The 22,021-nt window shown below is 40.1% G+C and overlaps 1 protein-coding gene across 2 annotated transcripts in view; it reads right to left on the bottom strand.

Annotated features, from left to right (window-relative positions):
• LOC137293639 (E3 ubiquitin-protein ligase UBR2-like) overlaps positions 1-22,021 on the bottom strand; it is a 69,031-nt gene that overhangs the window by 43,747 nt on the left and 3,263 nt on the right. Inside the window, exons 2-14 of one of the 2 annotated variants that reach the window (XM_067824308.1) lie at positions 17,043-17,308; positions 15,848-15,926; positions 15,169-15,279; positions 14,411-14,608; positions 13,821-13,898; positions 13,576-13,638; positions 13,005-13,128; positions 6,844-6,984; positions 5,854-5,890; positions 4,546-4,597; positions 2,860-2,958; positions 541-622; positions 333-411 (exon numbers count right to left, since the gene is read on the bottom strand). In XM_067824308.1, coding sequence (XP_067680409.1) covers positions 333-411; positions 541-622; positions 2,860-2,958; positions 4,546-4,597; positions 5,854-5,890; positions 6,844-6,984; positions 13,005-13,128; positions 13,576-13,638; positions 13,821-13,898; positions 14,411-14,608; positions 15,169-15,279; positions 15,848-15,926; positions 17,043-17,308 — 1,409 coding nt within the window. Of the gene's footprint in view, positions 1-332; positions 412-540; positions 623-2,210; positions 2,310-2,859; positions 2,959-4,545; positions 4,598-5,853; positions 5,891-6,843; positions 6,985-13,004; positions 13,129-13,575; positions 13,639-13,820; positions 13,899-14,410; positions 14,609-15,168; positions 15,280-15,847; positions 15,927-17,042; positions 17,309-22,021 lie in introns of both variants that reach the window. The other variant, XM_067824309.1, reaches the window with a different exon arrangement.

Consider the following 22,021-nt stretch of genomic DNA (forward strand, 5'->3'; position numbering starts at 1 on the left):
TATTAAAAACCACTAATACACCAGCATAGATATCTATGTGTAAGTTTGGTGAAGAAAAAGTGACCGGTTTTAATGTTCTGCTCTGGCAAATAGTGCCAACATCAATTTCAGTCAGTCAAACTGGTTGCACAAAAATGCAAAAAACAGATTATTCAGAATTCAGTACAAAAGGCACTAGTACACACCAGACCAATCTATGTGCCAAGTTTGGTGAGGATATTCTGAACAGTTTTAAAGTATGTCACCAGGGAAGACAAATGTGCACTAAGGACTGACAGACTTCATTTCAGTACCTCCCGCAAAACAATCCGAACTAGACTGGCACAACTTACTTCAGATCATACAGCATGTACCAAGCCCTCTTATATACTGGATTGCGATCATTCCGGTCAAAACAAAGTTTACCATCTTCTGAAAAGGAGATATAAAAAGACTTTAAGAACACCTTCAGAATAAAATTTCTTGACTTTAATAACACTACACACGCTAAACTATAAAGTTCAATTTTTTCAATATAATAAAACTTGTAGAAAGACTTACTGTTTTTCTTGTTTTCACAAGGCCTGAGAAATGACTTTAGTATGACACTAAGTAGATCATACTCAACAATGAGGGACCGAGCCTGCAACATGGAGATAAATGGTCAATCTCTCACATAAAGACATGCAGCAAGGAACAGTAGAATGTCCATCTCCCCATGGTCAGCTGGGTATATATACTGGACACTGGCTAACAGGAGATTCAGGACAAATGGGTTGCCTCTCAGTGTCACAAATATAGTCTGACATTTAGACTGTGTCAATATTATTATCAAAAATAATTCCAAACTTTTACAAAACTATCAATACATTTCAGATTTCATGTTTTATTATTCATTTCATTTATAATTAAAAACAGGCACCAAATTGTCTTAAAGATAAACTTTTTTCCAAGAGTGATCATGTGTATCTTAACCACTACTTTTCTAAAAATGTACAACATAAAATATTGAAATAAAAAACATAAACCATGGCCATATATTAACAAAATGTACCTTGTACACAAGAATTGATAATAATGAAATATGGCTAGTTTATAAAATGTTGTGCCATAACATTGTTACACTAAGTTACTAGACCTGAAAGGTGAATAGTCATGGTTGTTGCTTTTAACAAGAACATTAACAAACATCATCTTAACAAACATTGAAATGAAGGACAATTCACAATCAAATATTCAAAGTATTAGTACAAATGTAGTCAACGCAAACCTGCAATTAGATTATAGATATCATGTCAAAGGTGATAATAGAGAAATATATGTACAGTGAAACTTGTGAAATCAGCGGTCTTTGGATTACCGAGTTTTCATGGAATATTATAAGAAACATTTTACAATAATGACATTCAGCTATAACACAAACCATATAATGGTGTATCAGTCCTTGTATGATGGGCAGCAAAAACTAGTGGTTACAAATCCTTGCAAATCAGAAGCAGGGTCATCACTCTTGTTGTCTCTTCAACAAGAGGTTTGCAGTCAAAACAGAACATTACTTCCAGTCCTTCACCTTGATTCAAGACAAAAGTCTTATTTTCACCTAAACTCTTTCAGTGCCCCTTCCAAAAGATACATACATACTAAGTTAAATGATACATGCATTGAAATTTAAAGAACACCAAGCTGACCCAACAATTTCATGGGTGTGCAAATAAACTACTCATATTCAAATATAATAAATACATATGAACCTGTATCTGTCTAACCTTTCAAAACTAACGGTCACTCTACTTTTCTCTCCGAAAACACATAAGCCTTTTAAAATTGCATAAGACAAATTGAAGCTCACTGCAAAAGTGACCAAAGTGATGTAGTTATGAATAATGGCTAACTTCCACATCATCTACATACTTCTGAGTGAGTGAGTTTAGTTTATGCTGCTTTTAGCAATTTTACAGCAATATTATGGCAGAATTCTTCAAAGTAACAACATCTGAGTTCACAAGGCTCCACTGTACAATTATCAGGAATATTCTCTGGAATAATTTTGGTGTCAAATTAGATTTTAATTAGGGGTTCACATAATATTTAGGAACAAAGGGGATACAGCTGTTATCTCTCTAGCAATGTACTCCAAAAACACGAAACTACATGTAATGCTACTGCATATAGTTAGCACATTGGTGGTGTAGGCATACTATAGTCACATGACCATATGCTGTGTAACCTACCAAAGTGGGAACTGTGAAAATTTGGACTGAGATACATGTTATGGACACGGATCGGTAATGGTCATCCCGTATAAAGTCCTTCATTACTGTTGCATAGTGCTACAAATATAAAACATCAGTTTAGAAGTCAGAACATGTGCGGCCATTGACAGCTAGATTTTTCTGTTCATCCTTCCCAACCAAAATCTGAAAGAGATTTCCCATGAAATGATGATGACATAAAAATCTAGCAATCAAAATACCATGGCCTTATTTTGAATTAAATTAGAATGATCACAGGCCAGAAATATATCTTGTTAGACTTTCTTCGCTCCTTCTAGTCATTTTGGTGACCAATGACATTATCATATTTTTGTTTTGCATCTTCACACATGTCACACACCTGTGTAGATTGCTTTGATTCTCCACACAAGAAATTATTCTCTTGTCCTGTGATCATTCTCGAAGTGAAGCATATAGAGTTTTGAGATTTTCCATGAAGAAGCATCAAGGTATTATACAGAAAGAAATTAAATGTTGATAAAAAACACCTGACCCCAGATTTGAATTGCTACAACAATCTCAGAACTCTTTGTGCTGTTTCTTCCTCTAAGAAGAAAAGGCGTGTTGTGATGGGAGACATGACAATTACCCGTCACTCTCAACCTACCAGACTGGGCACTGTAAACATTTGAACTGTTAATGACGTAACTGACACGTCGTGATCATGGTCGTCTTTGCAAAAGTCCTGAAGAAGCTGATCATATCGCTGTGGAGAGGCACAAAAGCATGTGACATCATCACAACCACCCTCAGAAGTACCAACCCTCCACCATATACCTCAATCATAAGTGTGTCTCCAACAAAACAGGTATAGTGTATTGCACCTAGAATCCCTTGCAGTCACATGTGAAACATTAGGAGCAGGGGTAGATGTATGATAACCAAGTACAGTGGAACAGTGACATCTGTCCAATACAGCAATTTGTCAACTTCGGGATAAAATCTCAGCCCCACTCATGGCTTGTACATTTACCATCACACTACAATCCAGCACTTTGTCTAATCCGGATTATTTCTTCAGTCCCAATGAGTGCTGGTTTAGAGAGCTTCCACTGTATGTAACTTGGCAAGAACATTTGGAAAATGTTCTGGATGTCTTCATATTTCATTATTTCTTTTAAATATAACTTTCCTAAATTTTGAGCAATCTTGATAACACATGCTTGAACACATCATAAAGTATTAATTTTCTCCCTATTGGTCTAGTGGAGATTTATCCCATCCTCGATAATCTCCAGGGTATATGTTCCGACATATCTGCACTAAGTACCTTGGATGCATCTACAGCTTGGCTTGATAAAAGTATTACCTCCCTTTGCTGGCTCTGCCTTCTCACAGTAAACAGTCCTCTAAGCCGTTACAACCGAAATTTCCAGTGTAAACAAAGATGGTGGCCGCAGCCAGAAAAATTGAGGGGTTACAAAAGATGACACCCCTAGTATGCTCTTTATCTGTCAAGTTCACTCTGCACAGAGAATTTTGACTCCTCAGGTGTCAACTTGATTGTACCTTAACTACAATGAAGTCTGTATATTATAGCAGTAACGAGCCCAAGATATACCACTTGTACATTGGAGGAGTTCTTAAAAATGTTTCTATTCTCACTTCAGGACTGTTCAGGAGCCTGGTGCATACACCACAGGATGGCTGTGTAACCATGGTTACAGTGATCCGATATCCATGAATGTACACATACACATATATGCATGCCTATTACAAAATATTACAAGGAGAAATGTTACACACGTCATATCACATTTACGTGGTTCTGGTTTTATGCCCCTTTAAGCAATATTCCAGACATATTACGGCAGGGGGACACCAAAAAAGGGCATCACACATTGTACATATGTGGGGACTTGAACCTGGGTCCTCAGTGTGATGAGTGGATGTGCTAACCACTAGGCTACCCCATTGCCCCCACATCTTACTTGAACATATTTAAGACATGTAAAGGAGTATGTTGAGTGCATAGCTGCTTCACAATATCTCAGTTACATTGCAGCTTGATATGAGAGGTAAAACAGAACCGATACAGATCCTGACATTTACATCTTTGGTAGGGCCCACTGATACAGTGCTGACAATCCCTGACACATACTGAGGGCAACTAGGACTTGAATCCATGAGCATAGGTTTCTGGGGTGTGTAGGCAGATATCTCTGCACAGAGAATTTTGACTCCTCAGGTGTTTTGGATACAGGTGCCAGTTACAAAAATAAATTTGTTTATGGTTCTGCAATTCATAAATCATGACAATAAATAATTATCTTCAATATGTGGTAGAATTTACCTTGGTGAAAATACCGGCAAACAGTTTCTTGCACTCTTGATCCATGAGAGCACTGAAATAAAGGGTCATAACTCTTGAGTACTCCTTTAATTTGTGTTCTCTGGAGGCAAAACAGCTGCAAAGAACAAAATGTAGGCATACATCTTTTAAGGACTGAATACTAACACATCACTGATTATATGGCATCTGATGCAGACTATCACATGTCTAAGTCTATCTACATCCATGCAAATACTTAGCAATCAATGATCTGAAAGCCTGATATGGATAGCTTAAGCCAAGGCTAATAACCTTATTTAGCTTTAAAATATACGACACTTTCTGCATTAACATCAATCATTTAAATAATATCAAAAAATTGTTCTCATCACATTAAGATTTTCACTGGTTTTTCAGCATGTTCAGATGCCATATTGAAATTAAACAACAAAATAAAGTACCAATGTTTTCTTACAATGACAGCTCCAAATATTAATTGTTTGAAATGCCTACTAATGTAGTAATTATGGAAATGGATCTAAAGATGGTAATTAAATTTTCAACTAAATAACCCATGTATCAAATGTATACTGCACAAAAGATGTTAAGGACAACCGTTCCTTTCATATCAATCTTGATAATGTCATAGTGAAATGAAAGAATTGTGCTCCTTAACTATTTTTGAGTACTAAGAATGTTTTTACTTTTGATTCCAGTGTAAAATGCTAAACAGTACCTCTGATCTCTGGAACCTGCTATGTCATCACAAGCTGGCAAGTTACATCCTTGATAACCTCCAGGGTATATGTTGTGATAAATCTCCAGAAAACTCTGGATGCATCTATGGGCTTGGCCTGATAATTTTGTTATCTCCCTTTGCTGGTTCAGTAGCCAATCAGTAACCATTACAACCAAGTTTGCCAGTGTCAATAAAGATGGCTGCAGTAGCCACGAAGGTTTGTTTACTGTGAGACTCAGATTTAGGGGAAAAATCAAACAGACAAACTGACAGGTCTGAAACTTTAAAAACATACGCAAGAACTCCTTCTGCCTCTAACATTACTATTTACAAAAGAAGTAGAACTGCACTATGATATGAAAACACAAACCCACGATGAGTTATGATAGAAGCCTTGTGATTGGCTGGCTCAACTTCCCACTGTGGACACCTGACTGGAGAAAAAGCCAGCATAGGGAAGTAATACAATTATCAAGACATAGATGCATCTAGGATACGAGTGGAGATTTATAAGAAGGTATACCATGGAGATCACCGAGGATGGCAAGTTACAGATGTCGCATTACTTTTAAGCAATGGTTAGTACATACCCAGCCATAAGCAACTGATGGCTCTGAACTCGAGCAACTGAAAATACAAACACAGATATACTGAGAAACGGTCCATGATCCGGTGCATATGTTAGTAGCTACTGGATATTGTGAACTACATGGAGGCTTAAGATTTAATATTCATATCATACAACGGCCACCAGTATACTGGTTGTTGAATCACAAGAAATACCCACATAAACAGGCACTCATCTTAGACACCTAACTAAGTGTCTTTGGCAGTCAAACTGGGGTCAAAAGTCTATTTTGCACAAAATCAAGTTACCACATTTATGTTTCTGGGGTTATGTCAAAATTTGCACTTTGAAACCAATTTTAGCTCTACACCAAACGTAAACTGCTAAAATTCGAGTCTCAGAGTGAAGAAATGATCAGCATGCCGTTCCACTAACCAATTTTACCCAAGTCAGTCATGAAGTTAAGATCCAAAGTTCATGACCAACTTAGAATTGCTAAAGGAAATCATACAGAAACCAAAATGGCAGTGTTTATTCTGTTTGAAGCCGAATGAGCATTACACTGTGCACCCCATCTTCTGTCCTGAAACTTTATTAAACGACCATTGAAAATGAACTGTGCATACAGCCGCTCCCCCGATTCTGAAGTGTGTGCCCCCTTTCTCAAACAGCTGTATCTGCCACTGTTTCTCCACATTCACACTTGGTTCCAAATCTTTTATCGTCTGCTGTAGTATACAAAGTGAGATAACTTCTGAAACACATTCTATAATCTCTTGCACAAAAGAGTCTCAATCTTACCATGGTTCGGATTGTAAAATCAGGAACAGTTACAATTGGTCTAAGATTGGTTCATGGAACTGGCATAACGTTTAGCTGAGACAATTGTAAAATTGGTGTAACTCGGTAAGATTAATCTTAGATAAGATCGTTTAGTTGAGCGGCACCCTGCATGTGTGACAAGTAAGGGAAGACAGACTAACTGCCTGAGGATCTAACAGAGAGCACTGACCTTTCCACAGCTGTGTGTCTGCCAAGAGAACCCGCTCCATGAGAGACAGTGGAGCATCCTCATCTTCCACCTCCATAGCGCTGGCATTTGACCGTTTTGGCACCTGCATTGACAGCATGCAGAACAACCGTCGTAACCCATCTGAAAGTATATGCAATCCCAGGTCACAGTAGGCCACGTCACATTCTACTCATACAAACAGTCCGACTATATATCCTGCAGACTCATCTTGATGTCTCTAGTTTATGTAATTAGTTCTTGCCAAATTCCTGGCTTACAAGGTCAATTTTTTCTACAATCTGAACTGACATGACATGCAGTCTTAAGTCATATGGAACTCAGAACTCATTTCAATTATTTTTCCAACATCAAATCCTAAAACATGAAATAAGACCTGTGAAACTCAATTGATCGAATTGTCAAAATCAATCGATCATGGAAAATCGATTGGAAAACTTCTCCCAAAAGATATTGTTTAGATGATTTCACAATAGAATCTTGGCATTGTTGGTTGTGACATTTCTTATTTATCCAGGTGTTTTGACTTTGAAAAGATTATGGTCGTAATATGAGAGTTTGAGACTGTGAACATTGTAAGGTATCTAACAACTCGCCACTAATACATATTTCAGAGTTGTCAAACTATTGTCAAGAAATAGATGCGTCTCTATTCTCATCTACTTTTCCATCAAACTCTCAGTGTTCTCAAACTCAAGTCTGACGTGTGAAGTCTTGTTAAATTCAAGTTGTTCAGAAACATCCAATCACAGTCAACAAAATTGTCACATGACTGCAATGATAGAGACATGGGACTGAAATGTCACGAAAGTTTGACAACACATGTCTGACATGTGAAAACGAGTTTGACATCATTTTGACCTGTTGTCAAGTTGAGTTTGCCCTGTGAGGACCATTTAACTATTTACCCCAACATAACAGATTCAGACTATAGTGTTGGGAATTGGATAAAATCTCATAACTGATGATTGGTGCATTACAACCGATCAGTCATCAAAAATAATTGGTTGGTGTCAATTTTCACTTTTTCCTGGTTACGTTTGTTGAAAATTATACAAAATATACAGAACGTACATGTAGCTGTTTCAGGTTTTTTGAAATTGCACAAATTAGTAAAATCTAAATATTTTAGATATTTAAATACTTACCTTACCACAGGGCTTATGCATATTACCTCAAACATCGCTTAAAAGAGTTTAGACAGTCGTTGATTTGCCATTCTACCGAATGGCTACCTCATGTATCGACAAATGTACAGGAACGGAACTGACGTGATCTCCCTATCCGCGCAAGCACGAACAATCTAAAACTTCACTTCTACTGAAAAGCGTCCAAAAAAAAAGTCCAAAGAAGTCCAGAGTGGGGAGGAAACACATCAGACGTTGGGTGGGCGTAATCTCCCAGTGGTAAGGTAAGTATTTAAATATCTAAAATATTTAGATTTTAATAAATTTTTACCTTACCTTACCATAGGGCTTATGCATATGAATTCGACAGACAGGATGGTGGTGTTGGGCTTCGGAAGACCAACCAAGAGGAAACCAAACGTGTCTGAAGAAAACCAAGACCAAGGAAACTAGCTGACACTTGGACAACCATGTAACTGGAACAGGAGAAGACAGTAATCCTCAGTAAAACCGAACTCCGAAAGAGAGCACCAGATCATACACTTCCTTAAAACCCAAGGTAAGACAGAAAAATAATTAAAATTACATAATGGGTGGAAGGTCGGGTGAGTTGTTGGGCCACCACCAACTGAAAGTCTGGAAACATCTGCTACGGTCTGAATCTGCTACGGCCTGAATCTCATGTGGGTTGCTGGTTGACTGGTGCAGTAAGTGTCTCGCATCGTAGGCCGCCAAAATAGTCGGCTGTAACCATAGCGCCACAGTATTTCTAGCCATCTCTCCTTTCATCGATGAAGAAAACGGGATGAAAAGTCTTTCATGGGTCTATTTTCTTGATGCTGACCTGGAGATGTACAATTTCATTGCCTGCACTGGACAAAGAAGAAGCTCGTCGCAGTCCTGAGGGCCTCGAATGGATGACAGCGGAGGGATAGAGAATAATCTGTCTGGTTGTCAAGGGAGCTGGTTTTTGGCGATGAAATCCCTTAACAGACCTAAATAAACCAGGCCATGAGGAGCTTGTTCAAACTTCACACAGGTTACATCCAGAGCATGAATCTCACTGACCCTTGCCGCAGTGGCCAATGCCAAAAGGAAAACCATCCTCTTCAAATGATTCTCGAATGAAGTCTTCTCCAAAGGTTCATAAGGGGCCATGGAGATGGTCTAAAACAACATTTAAATCCCATGCAGGACGACGAAACTTCACCTTTTGATCCTTCAGCTTAAATGTCTTCAACATGGCAAGGAGTTAAGGGCCGATAAGTATGTCACAATGGTACTGCCTCGAGGATGTTTGGACCTTCTCAGGCAGAGGGAAAATTCTGCAAGAAACAGGGGAGAAACTGTCAAAGGATTCTGGTTTCTGAGTGTACAAAACTTCTCAAAAGATGTCCACTTGTTATCATAAAAAGATCTAGTAGATACCCGGTGCGCAAAAGCAATAACCTTTGCCACCCGAGTAGAGTAACCCTTTGCTCTCAAGGCTTTCTGCACATCATCCAAACTTGTAGATGAAACCTTGCTGCATCAGGATGTGGAAGATGAATGTAGATGCGGCCAATCTGGTAGTGGTAACGGGTTTCCGTCAGCAAGGCAGCGCAACTCGTGAACCAAAGTCTGCGCAGCCACCAGGGCGCGACCAAAAGCAGATGAATCTGCCGGGTCTGCTTGATCTTGGCCATGACCGCAGGTAGAAGAACTGGTGGAGGGAACGCATAAGCGACCAGCCCCTCAAACGACAGGGACATGGCATCAATTGCCCAGGCCTGTGGATCCGGTACAGGAGACACATACAAGGGAAACTGACCGTTGAAACATGCCACTTACAGGTTGATGAGTGGCTGGTCATGTTGTTGACACAGTAGATGAAAAGCTTCCCGGTGCAGCATCCACTCTGTCGGCAATGGTATGCCTAGTCTGGAGAGGGCGTCTGCAAGTACATTCTTGCAGCCTGGGATGTGGTGAACTTGAATGTTGGCCAGCTGAAACATCTGGTCCAACAGTTGTTGGGATCTTCTTGTGCCTTGATTCCGAATCAATGCCGTTGTCAATATATGGGTCGAAATCCACATTCCGGAGATGAAGAAACCAGGTGGTGGGCGTAGTGATGTGGGTGAATAGCCACGTGGCCGTAGAAATGCCAAACGAGAGTACCTTCCATTAGTAATGGCAGTTGTTGAACACAAAGCACAGGAACTTCCTGTGCGGCCAGTAAATTGGAACATGTAGATACACGTCCTGCAGGTCTAAACTGGCTAGCCAAGACCTGGGGCAGAGCTTGGCATGAAGTTGTCCCAAGAAGAGCATGCGGAAGTGCGTTAGGTCCTGAAGGTACAGTCTGTTGAAAATCGCCATGTTGTGGATCATTCTCATTTTCCCAGAATTTTTCTTGGGCACAAAGAAAATGAGTGAGTAGAACCCTGGGGACTCCTGGGGATCTAGCACTGTCTCTGAGCATTCTTGTCTAATAGGGTCTGAATGCTGTCGGCTAAGAGCACTCTTTGGGCTGGAGAGTATTCGCGTGACTAGGGCGTCGTTGTCAGATGCGGCGACACGGTAATGGGGAATTTGTAACTGGTCCGAAGTGTGTTGGTAACGAAAGGATCCCCTAGAAAAGTCTAGTTTCTCCCCTAGTCTCCCGCCTACAGGAGTGGGTCGAATTGGGACGACTGGGGGCGGGAGGTCCCAGTCATACAAGACCAAATCTTCAATGGGCTGAGTAAGGGCGCTTGCCTCTGCCCGTACTAGGCATGGCAGGAGGCTCCCAGGTGTGCTCAGGTGCACGGCATTGTCCCTTGGTGTCAGCCCTACCATGGCCGTGTCCTCTGCCGAACGCTGAATGAACTGATTCACGTCTCGGGATGTAGTCACACTTCTCTCGTCCTCTGGTGACTAAACGGCCACAAAACACAGAGTCCAGAGCCTCAAACATTGAGAGCGACACTTCCGTGTTACTCAACTCAGCATGCTGTAAACCTAAGGGGATCAAGTTGTCGAAGAGAAAACGTGATGCAAAAGGAGCTCTAAACAACTTGTGCTTATATTCTTCCTGCCAAGTACAGGGGTCGTGGAAGCCTGAACGCCTAACTGCACTAGTCATAGCTAACGCCGCTCTCAGATGTGCCAACAGGTCATGTAAAAGTACAAAGTCGACAGATGATCCACCCTAGAGGCGTTGTCTTCAGCGAGGTCACAGGTAGCCGCAGACATAGCTGAGGCTAAGGCTGAGATGGGTTCAAGCATGCGCTTTAACTCTGAGTCGATGGCCAACATTTTGGAGTCCTGGACCCCACATGAATTCTGTGGTGAACTAGTCAGGCATTTAAGGGATTCATCATGAGCAGCTCTGTTATCAGCAAAATTCAGACTGTGAATCTTATAGTCACCCTCCTTACACTTCAATGCTTTAATTGTGGAAGAGAGAGAGAGCTTGGCAAAGTCTGCATTGACAGAAGCAATCGCATCCACCACCATCGGATGAGGAGGATTCAGTAACTCTGGCGAAAAACGAACAGCCTTCTGATCATCAGTGCCGGCACATGGGAAGAGACAATCCGGAAGCTTGTCGGCAGTCCAATCATACACCGCAGACGGAGGTAGGTAGGTGCCTACATCATCCGAGTCCTCAAGTGCATTGTAATCAGGTGAGAAGAACCTTACCTCCATGTTGTCCCATGAGACTCTATGAGACGTCGATGGCCAGCGGCAGGGGACCACGATCTGAGACGCCGCAGCAAATGGTGAGATGGCGGTGACCGGTAATGGGAACAACGTACGCGTTTGTAGTAAGTCGGCAATCTGGCACGCCTATCCTTCTCCAACGATCAACGGGGAGAAAACGATCTGGATCGTAAGCAACGTCGAAAACAGCAACATGGACTCCTGGAGCGTCGGCGAGATTTGGGAGTAGTGGAGACCGTAGACCGTCTACCATGCCATGAGTGTTCTGCTTCTAAGCGCCTAGCATGCTTCCATAAGTTGTTGTAACATCTCTTCCCTAGAGAGCGTAGCAGTAGGTGTACGCTTGGAAATTCTGTAAGACCCCATAGAAGCCGGCGTAGGTGGAGGCACTGGCAATGGAGCAGTGGATGGAGGTGACGACGGTGGCGTCGGAACAGGTGTCTGCGTTGCTGTTCTGACGAGACAGCAGAGAGTAAACAACCAAAATGGCTGCCCCACTGAAATGCAGAGCATGAAAAACAAGCAACAAATCGATATCTATAGCAAAATTATGCACTCAGAACACTGGTAAAGAAGACGTACTAGCGTACAAGATTTACCAACATGTGCAAGGGAAAAAGGACAAGCAACATGGAAACTAGGACATATCCCCCGAAGTCGAAGAACACGAGGTAGCCAGGTAAGTCACTAAGTGATGATAAATTACTGTAATCTTCACCACAAACAAGGGAAAAGGTAGAAAAACCATACCTACCAGAACAAAATACAACTTTAATGCAAAGCAAGTAGCAAAATAGCGTAATAAAAAAAACATGTCTGAAAGGTAAGACGCTAGAAGTAAAAGTGAAGTTTTGGATTGTTCGTGCTTGCGCAGATAGGGAGATCATAAAACTTCCAATCATCTACAGTCGTCGATACATGAGGTAGCCATTCGGTAGAATGGCGTATCAATGACTGTCTGATCTCTATTAAGCGATGCTTGAGGTAATATGCATAAGCCCTAAGGTAAGGTAAGTTAAAAATATGGATTTGCAAATTTAACATCTTTACAGGATGAATGGTACATTAGGAACATAAATTTACTGAAGTCTTTCACGATAAATTCAGTCATGACGAGCTTGTACTGCTTAGGAAATGTAAAAGATACAACCAACCTTGTGAAAAATATTGTAAATTCAGTGCTCCAAAAGGGTTTGTGTTTAGTTATGAGAAAACATGATTGAATGCTTTGTTGTTCAGTCACTACAACCAATCTTCAATTATTTCAGTTAATTGGATCATCACTAACTGACCGACTGTGATATTTTCGAGTGAATATATAAGAAGTCTCACCAGACTTGGAGATGATGTTCTGAAGCCAGTGTATCATCTTCATGGCAAAGTTCTGGTGGGCCACCACAGAGTTCTGCATCACCAGCACCTTCAAGGGCTTGCTCCCGTGACGTGAGGTGTTCCGCTGACAACAGACACAGGTTTAACACCAAAGGGACAAACAGAGAGTCGTTAATCCTGACCACAGTCTGTTTGACTACAGAGTGTCCCCATGAATTGCTGAACATATCAGTTTAGAAAGGTCATTTATAAACACAAACATCTTGCCTCGTAATACTTATTCACTACCTTTCCAAACTGATATATTCATCAATTCATAGGGACACTTTCTAGCCAAACAGACTGTGACAATCATTTAGATGACTATGGTACTTTTCCTCTCCCACAATCCACTCAGGGATTATCACCTTCCTAAACAGTAAGTCAGTTGTATTAGGGCATGTTGATGGTGGAAGAAAACCCAGTGTTTACAAGTCTTTCTTAAACCCCACGACCATGAGTATTGTGGTGACTAAATTATAAACATTATCAGACCGAATCAGAAAAATTTCTTTAGAAGCTGCAGTCTCACCTCAATGATTTCTTTGGCTCTATCACATTCTGCCTTGCTTCCAGTCCGTACGTTGCTTCTTCCCTACAAAAATAAATCACTGACACAAACATCTTAAAATTACTTCCATATAGAACGCACTTGAAAGGTGTGCCTCCAACAAGCTACTGAGTTATTTGGATGTTGTTTCACTACTTTCTGATATAAACACTGCTGAAATCAAGCTACCCAGAATTTTGGCCTTATGAGCACCTGAACGACCTTACCTCTCTGTCTACAATGGTAGCAAAGTCGATTGCCTGTCTTGGTGTACAGTCAATGGCTCGCTGAAGGGTTGTGATCACCTGAGAAAGCAAACAGAAGTGTTAAATTAAAATTTCCCATAGAATACTAGCCTAATGAGGACATTTTTAATAAATCCACAATTGGTACAGAAACTTCCTGGCCTAAAAAAATCACATTTCCTGAATATTATTTCTGTTGAACAATTACAGTAGATGACATTAATAATGAACAAGTTGACATCGAACTGACGGCTATAACAAACCACTTATTTAGTCCAGCCCAACCCATGCTTATTTTGTGAAATGTACAGACTGAAATATGTTAGTGGTTGCTTTGGTTTGTTACAACCATAGATTACTTGGTGTCATCGACTGCAACTGAAGTCTATTCACTGTATCAACCTACATAGCTCTGACCAGACATTTTGAACTTAACTAGAAAATCATTATCCCTGCCACAAGAAACCTCTATTCCTTGGACAGTTGGAATACCAGCATCATTTAAATAAATGCATCACTAACAAAGTAACATACATCCGCAGAGTTGACAGATTTAAGATGTACAATCTCACCTGGTCATACGTATGAACCTCATCATTGAACAGCATGCAGTGATAGAGGTTACTGTCCACAGTGTCCTCTGCCTCCAGCCCATCCGGTAGACTGGCTGTCTGCTCCCAGGTCAACATATCCACACAGTAGGTCAGCGTGGCCAGGAACAGGGCACTGCCACGGTCAGTCAGCTCAGCAGGTAGCAGGTCAATTGGATTCTACATAGACCAAAAACTATTACTGGGAAGGTGTTAATAAATTGGCAAGTGTTTGGGTGTATTACAGTGTGATCATGGTTGAAAGGTCTGGTCAGATATCGCTGTTATATGACTTTGTGACACACAATTTTGATTATTCTTATATCAATAAACTACACATAGGCAAAATGTTGACCACAGGTTTTTTCATGTACTTTGGTATGAAATTAAACTGGCAGTTTTTTCTAGCTATCCCATTTTGCAAATATAATGAACAGCGAAAAAAATGAAACTGCCCTTTTGTCAAGTTTTTAACTTGAAGACATAAACGTAAATGCTTACTTTTAAGAGATTTTATTTCTGGAGAGGTGTACTTCTTTTGCTGCTTAGTATATGTGAAAGAAAGTCCTTAAAAAATATGCTGCATGATTTCTGGTCATTTACTAGGACTATGACAGATTATATTTAAAAAGTTACCCAAGTCATTTAAAATATCAAAGGTTGATAAATTCAGGTAAACGTTGTGCATCAATCTCAGGCATAATACGGTTGTAAATAACACATATGACATTAGGCATCACCTGCTGATGGTTCTGGTCTAAAGATGACCGGTGTATACTACAGTAGGGCTCCATCTTCCATGCCTCGACGTCTCCGCAGTCACAGTAGCCGTTACCCCCTGATGTGTGCATCTACAACATCACACAAGATGGTAGTGGATTGCGTGTTATCATGGGTTATACTCACATCTAAAAATTGAACACTTGTTCAAGGCTATGCTTCCTTGTAAAAGAAAAAACCCAAACACCGGACACACAAAACTATATACAGCACAAGTGACACTGCCACAACTTATAGAATTGAACAAACGGAATCTGTGCTTCTTCTGGCACCAATCTGACAATTGACCCATATTAGCATGTATGAGTGCCACCTACTGGCGCTTGTCATTGTGAGCGAAGGGGCCCCTGGTAGTCTGTGATCAAGTGCTACACCGACCATATGAGAGTTTTAGACAAGGCATGGCAGCTACGTGCTTGATCAATTTCATCATCATGCACTGCACATGCACTAGCTTCCATTTGCTCTACCTTTCACAAGTCAAATGGGTTTGCTGAATGAAAAGCATCGCCTACTTCTCATAAATGCATTCTCTGTGCCGATCCAACATCACCTAGTGTGCCAGTATGACTGATGTCTTAAAGTCAGGTTTCCAAGACAGCAACAAGTCAAAGAACTGACACTCGAACATGGACTTACCCTGTATCTGTGCTGCCTGTGGACGCTGTTCTGGAAACAGTCAATACACAGCACACACGTGGGATCATTGGCACAATCCCTGCAAGAAATCATGTGGTGAGTAGAAGCTGATAACTTGGAAATATATGCTCTTTTGCTTGTTCACAAATATTCCTGTCACAAGGGATGATTTTACCATGGACCATAATCACCTACCAGGCTGACCTAGTATTAGGTATTAAGTATCATAATTATATCTTACTGTTCATATCATGCAGAAAAAAGTTCAGATTCATGGCCATCAATAATTCAAAAACTCCATTAAGTCACATGACATGTTAGATCTGCAAGTCTTTGGGTACCCACTGATGGTTACCTTTTTAAGAATCAGATCGTTTGTTGAAAACTTACTGGTTTTGTTTGACACATGTTTTTAGTTGATGAGAAAAGGTAACTAGATGGAAGAAAAACAATATTTTATTCAATTTACTTCATAAAGGTATGAAAACTGGAAAAAAGTTAAAACTCCAGAAAATACAAGCCTAAAAACAAATTGATTTGGGATATTTTGAAAAGGGGGTTATTCTAACTTCCATAGGTGTACTCAACTACAGTTTGAGGATGTATGTGTACAGATAAAGGTTCCTGTGCTGGATCTATCACCTCACATAGTTACACATCCTCGATATCTCCAGGGCATACGTTCCGATAAGTCTCCACTATACCCTGGACGCATCTACGGCTCTGCCCGATAAATTTATTACCTCCCTTGACTGTCTTTTGATCCAGTCAGGTGTCTACGCTGGGAAGTTGAGCGAACCAATCACAACTCACTTTCGTTTTTTGAATTATCTAACCGATTATACTTGGCAACAGAAACCATGCAGAGGTTCTCTGGAAGAGGTAGAAGGCATTCTTGCATATGTTATTTTAAAGTTTCGGACCTGTCAATTTGTTTGTATGATTTCCCTAGAATCTGGGACGCACTGCGAGCAAACCTTTGCAGTTGCGACCGCTACCTTTGTTGACACTGGCAAGATCAGTTATAACGGCGGCCTAGCTGATTGGCTACTGTGAGAAGGCGGAGCCAGCAAAGGGAGGTAATAAATTTATCGGGCAGAGCCGTAGATGCGTCCAGGGTATAGTGGAGACTTATCGGAACGTATACCCTGGAGATATCGAGGATGATAGTTACATGGGTGAGACGGAAACGTACCTGCATGAGTATGTTGGTTCTCCAGATTTAAAGACATGGCCACATATCTGAGAGGGTTGGTTTTTGTCCTTGAGTTGTTGTAAGACACTTTCTGAGTCTGCTGTACCACAAAGGAACTCCTCCATAGGTCTGAACAGGTACTTGTTGGCCATTTGCTCTTCCTTGCTGGAGTCATGGCTGGTGGAGTACACAAGCGGCACATACACACGAAAGTGTTGCTTCAGTCCCTCCAGGAGCACCCCTTTCTCACAACATCGCCACCATGTCTGAAGATAAGAAAAACAGATTACAGTATGCACACATTTAAAAAGGAGAGTGAATGAGTGAATGATTCAGTAAAACCTACAAAGGACCTGGATTCTGGTGTGCCCAAGGGAGGCAACTCTGCATAGTTTACTATGGCACCTCAGACAATAGGGACAACTGTGCTCCCATAGCACTTATAAACAGGTAAAGTGAAAAAAAGAAAAACACCAGATAAATTTCTGCAAAAAAAAACAACAGAGAGTTAGAACAAACTTTACTCATAATAACCGAAACTAGTAGTTATGATGGAATTTATCATGCCATTCATCGTGTAACTGCATCCCAACTGAATAGACCCATGAAGATCTGGGGTAGAACAGGCCTTCAGCCACCCATGCTAGCCACAAGAGGCGACTATGCTTGTCGTAAGAGGCGACTAATGGGATTGCAGGCTCGCCGACTTGGCTGATAAACGCATCAGTTCCCAATTGTGCAGATTGGTGCTCATGCTGTTGATCACTGGACTGTCTGGTCCAGACTTGATTATTTGCAGACTGCTGCCATACAGCTGGAATATTGCTGAGCAGTGTTCATGAGTAATGTCTGACCCTATGACAAATACAGCAGATTCGCCTGCGGTCAGATAGACGTCACCAACCCGCCGGACCCAGAGTCTGACTGAATATTTCACAATGACTTTGTCTGTAGTTGGTAATTGTGTCATGTGACACTTCTTTGCTGTTTATAAAACTTATGTTTCTTGTTATATAATGTTAATAACTTCAAAGCCAAGATTTTAAGTCTGAAATGTGTGTTTAATTTTATTCTGTGGGTCCTGTGAATTTTCAGTGGGTCAGACAGACATCTGAAACTTACAGGACCCAGTGTCCTAATACTCTGAAACAATATTCGCGAACACTGGCTGAGTGTGGTGTACAAGTAAACCCACTCACTCCCAAATGAATAGATCAATACTCATGCTTTTGATTACAGGATTGTCTAGTCCATACTCAATTTTTATCGCAGACTGCTGCCATATTGCTGGAATATTGCTGAGTGCGGCATTAAGCCATAAACCAAACCATATTATGTCCTTGATCACAATAGACCCTTGTTGAGGAAGAGGTTGCAAACCCTTGCACTTTGTTGATTTAGAATGTAGAAGGCATGATGGCAACTAGAAAGCCACACCTCAACATTTATTTAAGGATTAAATATTTACTGACATTAATCAGCTGATGAAGACAGCACCTTCAACAAATAGTTTCTTTGTGTGACATGTTTAGAAGTTGGTGAACTTTATGGACGAATAACGTCTTTATTCAGATCATGCAGCGTGATGCATCATCCAAACAAAGAAGTTGATCATCCATAAAGTTTGTCTTTGTTTTCAAAAATGGTTGTGCATCTCTAGCCTAATTGACAGTGTAATCATGTAACATACCAACATGCATTGGGAAAAAATGAAGTGAGCTTGGTGGTGTTCATACTGGCACGCTTAGTTAACGTTTTCCAGTTAAACATGTTGAAATTAATATGGATTACTTATCAATGTCAAGAAATTCAGCTATTACTTGCAAGGGATTGCTTGACATAAATACCTACATCCCACACATGTAGAAACTGAAAACAGTCATCATCCAACAGGACATCGAAGAGCATGTAAACTATTTATTTATGAATTAGGGTATTTCCAAATTTGGTATCAGTGAACTTTGGTGACAGCAAACTCCAGACTGACCAACTAACATAAATTTATCAACCTTTGTTACAGTCTCTAGAGTTCCCTAAATATATACAAACTACAAAGACCACTTCAGTTGCATGTGTTGTGCACAGAATACCAATATACACAGGATTTGAAATTCAGATTTGTTTGAAGTGCTTCTGTTCATATTTATTATAAAATATCATTAACCCGTCTCATAAAATATGTGTAAAGAGTAGGACAGTAAAGGTAGAATAACATATTAATAGATTTATACAATGTTGAAAGTGCACATGTATATGCATGCATGTGTGCATGAGTGTACATGTGTATGGGGTATCTCAAGACATGATGGGTTATTTGAACCTAAGGATCTGTAACTCTCTGCGACTAATTTCTAAAAACTTCTATACATAACTTTGACCACTAACTATGTACTCAGTAACTCCCTGACGTTAGATTGCAGATTTAACAATCCTACAACACCTTGTTCTAAGCCACCCATAAAACATGCATCTTCATTGATTATGTACCATGTTACATCTCAGATACCACTTTTTCAGTAAAATACAGATTCTAGAATTGATTTTGTGAAGTTGAATCCCATCCAAGTTTCAAACCTACAACCTGAGAGCAGGTATCTAGCTGCCTGCACACAAACTCTGCCATTTAACCCACTCAGCCATGTTGATCAGACTTATGTGTTTGTTAAACGGCATTATGTCATATCCTAAGTTTTTGCATTTTATGACACCACAGCATTGAGGACTTAATTGAATTAATTGAAAATTGAATGACACTGAACTAAATGGTAGATTGTTCTGTACATTCACTCCAGTTATGCTGCACATTGTCCACTATTACAGAAAAAAAATCAGAACAGAAGTTTGTGCAAGAGAGATATAGGCACATTCACGTCAATCCAAAGGTTCCCTTACCCAAAACTGATTATTACCAACATGAGTAATAAATACTAACAGCATGAGCAAGGGCTAGATTTTCGAAGATCTCTTAGCAACAGGATGGATAATGTTCAAAAATGCCCCTTACATCTATCATAACACTAAGAGAGCTTCGAAAATCTAAGCCTAGTTCAACAGGATAGTTTTGATATAGAAATAAAACACATTCTCTCATGTTACACACAACACCTGTGCTCTAACATGTTTGTCTTTTTTTCTTCACAAATTCTTTTGATTCATTTCAGTTCAGCAGGTGTACAGTCGATCATATTTATCGATGTAGTGCAAACAAAATGAAATGCTTGTGAAGTGCTGGACACGTCATGTGAATGGTTACATCTATAATACATTGTTCAAAGGTTTCCATTTGAAATGAAATTTATGCAGACATTGTTCTTATGAGCAAACATTCTTTCTACTACGTACACATCCCTGCATAGTTCATTGTGCTTTATACTTGAAGCATGAATACACTTTATGGCTAGCAGTGTGTTGCCAGTAGACTAAATGAACTGTTGCAAAAGAAAATGTCTTGCTCAGGATTGGGGATATCACAATGTGTAGGATAAATAAAGTTTTCAACCTTCCTGCAAAATTCCTGTACAAGATTACATTTTATGAATAACTTGGAGGCTTTCTAATTCAGATTGACAAGAAGAGCAAATATTTCAATTATCTTCACTTGCATCAACTCTTTTCTAGCATAAATTGCTCTGTTTATAGATCTATACTGAAAATCTAACAGCTTTCACATCCTTTGTTTGTCAAAATAAATCAAGAATTTTCACAGGTGTTTTGAAACTAACCCTAGTTGCCTTCATCCACAGCATAGAGAATATCACAAGTCTTCTCATATGCAAGCAAAGCAAGCAAAGGTTGGCAACATACTTTACTCGCTTCAGATCGAAAATTATTTTTCATGTCAAAATACAATATCGTCACCATCAAAGGTACACTCCCATTTCCTCACTTGGTTGTGCTCTCAGACTTCCTACCTCATGTTTAATAATTACTCACGTGAAATATGTTTTATTCAACATTTTAAGCCCCACTCCTGGTATTCAGATCGTTTTCTGCCTCCATTACCCCTGCCAGCTTCCGCATGAACGGAGTGGCGGTACAAAAATAAGCAGAAATTAAAAAGAAATACTATATTGCCTAACTTTATCATGAACCGGTTGGAATTTATACCTTATCTGTATTGTTAGAATGTTCGTAACATGTATTCTATGTATAAACACTTCTGGTGTACAGACGAACGACACAGGGGAGGTAACTGTAAGCATTTCATATGGAATAATACACTCCTGTTCCTTCACTCTGATGAACCGGAAGCTGGGAGGGGGAATGGAGGCGAAGAACTGTCTGATATACCATGAGTTGCGCTTAAAATATTGAATAAAAAAAATTCACGTCAGTAATTATTCAACATGAGGTTGGAGATGTGAGAGCACAACCCAGTGAAGAAATGGGTGAATACCTTTGACGGTGGCGATATTTTATTCTGACATGAAAAATATTTTTCGAAACTGCAGTGAGGAATGTACGTTGCCAACCATTGCCCGCTTCACTCCCATGTAAGAAGACCGGTCATTTTCTCTATGCTGCGTAACCCATTTGCACTACAGTTTACCTTTGCTTCATCAAACCAACCTTTGAGGGATCTAACTGTGAACATTGTGACATCATTATGAAGTAGCCACACTATGGCTTAAACTGAACTCCAAACACCCAACTGGTCAGATAGGCAAGCTGGGGCTACCTGACCATCCAAATCCATCCTAACACTTGTGTATTCTGAATAAATAAACAACCTGTTATTGTCCTCTGTCCTAAGGCCCGATATGCTTATCAAATAGCAGGTCATTAAATCACCATGCTGTGAACAGCATAATTTTGTGTCACACAAGCGCGTGTGGATGGAATTTGTGTTTTATTGCATGTATACACTGAGTCACAGATGTTAAGATTTAGTAACATAAGAACATACAATCATTCACTTGTGTCCCTGTGACTCAACTCTGAGTGGTGAAGTGTGGCACCTGACAATTAAGACACTGCAG

Source organism: Haliotis asinina, chromosome 8 (assembly GCF_037392515.1).
Source record: "Haliotis asinina isolate JCU_RB_2024 chromosome 8, JCU_Hal_asi_v2, whole genome shotgun sequence".
In the NCBI taxonomy this organism is placed as follows: Eukaryota; Metazoa; Mollusca; class Gastropoda; order Lepetellida; family Haliotidae; genus Haliotis; species Haliotis asinina.